Source organism: Solanum lycopersicum, chromosome 1 (genome assembly GCF_036512215.1).
Source record: "Solanum lycopersicum chromosome 1, SLM_r2.1".
Classification (NCBI taxonomy): domain Eukaryota; kingdom Viridiplantae; phylum Streptophyta; class Magnoliopsida; order Solanales; family Solanaceae; genus Solanum; species Solanum lycopersicum.
Genome location: NC_090800.1, coordinates 24026783 through 24028970, shown reverse-complemented (window position 1 = coordinate 24028970; position 2188 = coordinate 24026783). Strand labels below are relative to the sequence as shown.

General features: G+C 37.5%; 1 protein-coding gene across 1 annotated transcript; it reads right to left on the bottom strand.

The window, feature by feature from the left end:
- Positions 1 to 1183: 1183 nt before the first annotated feature.
- LOC138341741 (uncharacterized) lies at positions 1184 to 1750 on the bottom strand. Its single transcript, XM_069293415.1, has 2 exons — positions 1510 to 1750; positions 1184 to 1425 (listed from the first exon to the last, which is right to left on the bottom strand). The coding sequence occupies exons 1-2, from the start codon at positions 1748 to 1750 to the stop codon at positions 1184 to 1186; spliced, it is 483 nt and encodes a 160-aa protein (XP_069149516.1).
- Between the last annotated feature and the right edge of the window lie 438 nt (positions 1751 to 2188).

Below are 2188 nucleotides of genomic sequence, written 5' to 3'. Positions count from 1 at the left end.
GTGGGATTACAAAGTTCATGACGGACCGTCATAGCCACGACGGTCCGTCCAACTTTTTCGTCGTGATGATCAGAGAGTAGTCCTAGTACTCAAATTTCAAGAAGTTTAAGTGTTATGGAACGGAGAATTTCAACGGACCGTCGTTCTTGGAACGGTCCGTCATACCTTTTCATCAAGGGTAATTAAGAAAGCAGTAGAAGATTTGTAATGTATAGGATGACGGAGGCAATAATGACCCGTCGTGACCACAACAGCCCGTCACGAGGTTCGTCAACTCGTACGCGTTTTGACAGATTTTCAGCAATTAGATTCCTTCTTTTATTAGGTTTTTGTTCTTTTATTAATAATTGGAAAAACCTCGTTTATGGAATTAGACTCTTTGTAAGTAGACTCTTTGTTATTAGATATTTTGATTGTTAGACTTTTGTAGAATCTTTAGTCCTCGATTAATTTCAGTAATTGAGACACTTTTTTTGGAATTGATTATGGGAATCATGAGGGAATAATGAGTTAAAATCTAAATAAAATAACATTTCTAGAATAGTGTCTTGTATGTATTGATAGTTCTTTCGTATAGAAGTCTTTTTAATGGATGGACAACGTTAGAACTAGCCCTAATGCTACTTTCCGGACCAAGGAGGTCGTTCATAGGAAAAGAATTATCAACATAGTTTAGTGTATACTACATAATAAGCTAGTGTTCATTGGTACGAGGTAATAACTTAGTCAAATATGGAATACAATGCTTAATATGAGGTAAAGGTAAGGCTTACTATAACAACACACGCAGCCGGACTAAGGTGCGGAGTAAAATTTTCTATTTGCCTGACTAAGGATTTAGAAAAACATAACTTATCACTTTACATGCAAGATACTAGGAAATAGTTGTTATAGTTAGAATTATCAATTTGGGAACCTGTAGGGAACACTTGAACCATAGTTACTTTGATTAATTAATTAAACTCCAAAATTTGAATATGTTGGTTGTTACTTTAATTTAGCTAGTTATTTTCATTAAGTTAGAAATAACCCCGCTTCTTTTTTTTTGTCTTTTGTTTTCTAAAGAAATAATTGACTAAATAATAGTAATAATTGACTAAAGTTAAGTCTGAAATATTTTCCTCGTGGGAACGATCCCAACCTCATTAGTTCGGTTCATTACTTGATACGATCGCTTTACGTCTTATTTGTGAAGTATTTTTTTGAGCTTTATTAGAGTATGAGGTAACCCTGTGATGAAATCCATAGTTATTACATCCCATTCCAAAGCAGGAATATCGATCTCTTGAGTCATACCTCCTGGTTTCTGATGTTGTACCTTGACTTGCTTGCAATTGGGGCACTTACTCACAAAGTCTGCTATATCCCTATTTATGTCATTCCACCAATAGTCTTCCCACAAATAGCGGTACATCTTAGTGGCACCTGGATGAATAGAATACGTGGAGTTATGAGCTTCTGCAAGAATATGCATCCTCAACTCTCCCACATCAGGAACACACAATCTACCTTGGTAGCGAAGTACACCATCTCCCCATTGGGAGAAAACCTCCACTCTTTGATTGTTGACTGTACCCTTTAGTTCAAGCAAGATCGGATCACTCTCTTGCTTTTCCTTATCCTCCACTACCGAAGACGATTTTGCCCCATTCTGAACTGTTACACCGCTGTCTGATATGCTCATAAGGTGACCTCCCGAGCGAGCAAGCCTGTGAAAATCCTGCAGTAGCTCTTTTTTTCCGCTCAACATGGGCTACACTACCCATAAATAATCTACTAAGAGCATAGGCCACTACATTTTCCTTTCAAGGATGTTAATGCACACTCATATCATAGTCCTTAAGGAACTCAAGCATCTCTTCAGGTGAAGATTCAACTATTTCTGGGTGAACACATACTGAAGCATCTTATGATCGGTGAATACATCTACATGAACACCATACAAGTAGTGTCTCCATATCATTAGTGCAAACACCACTGCTGCAATCTCGAGGTCATCAATTGAATAGTTCTTCTCATGCATCTTAAGCTTTCTTGAGGCATACGATATAACCTTATCTCTTTCCATCAACACACAACCAAGGCCAACTCTGGATGCATCCCAATAGATCACATAACCATCTGAACCCTCTAGTTTTGAATTCTGCAAAGCTTTTCTCACAATCATCTGACCATTGGAACTTGAACA

Excerpts from the sequence above, each read along its gene's own strand:
- LOC138341741 (XM_069293415.1), bottom strand. The coding sequence starts at position 1,750 with ATGTTGAGCGGAAAAAAAGAGCTACTGCAGGATTTTCACAGGCTTGCT. Across the intron at positions 1,426-1,509 it reads TGGTGTACTTCGCTACCAAG|GTGCCACTAAGATGTACCGC; the intron begins GTAGATTGTGTG and ends CTATTCATCCAG.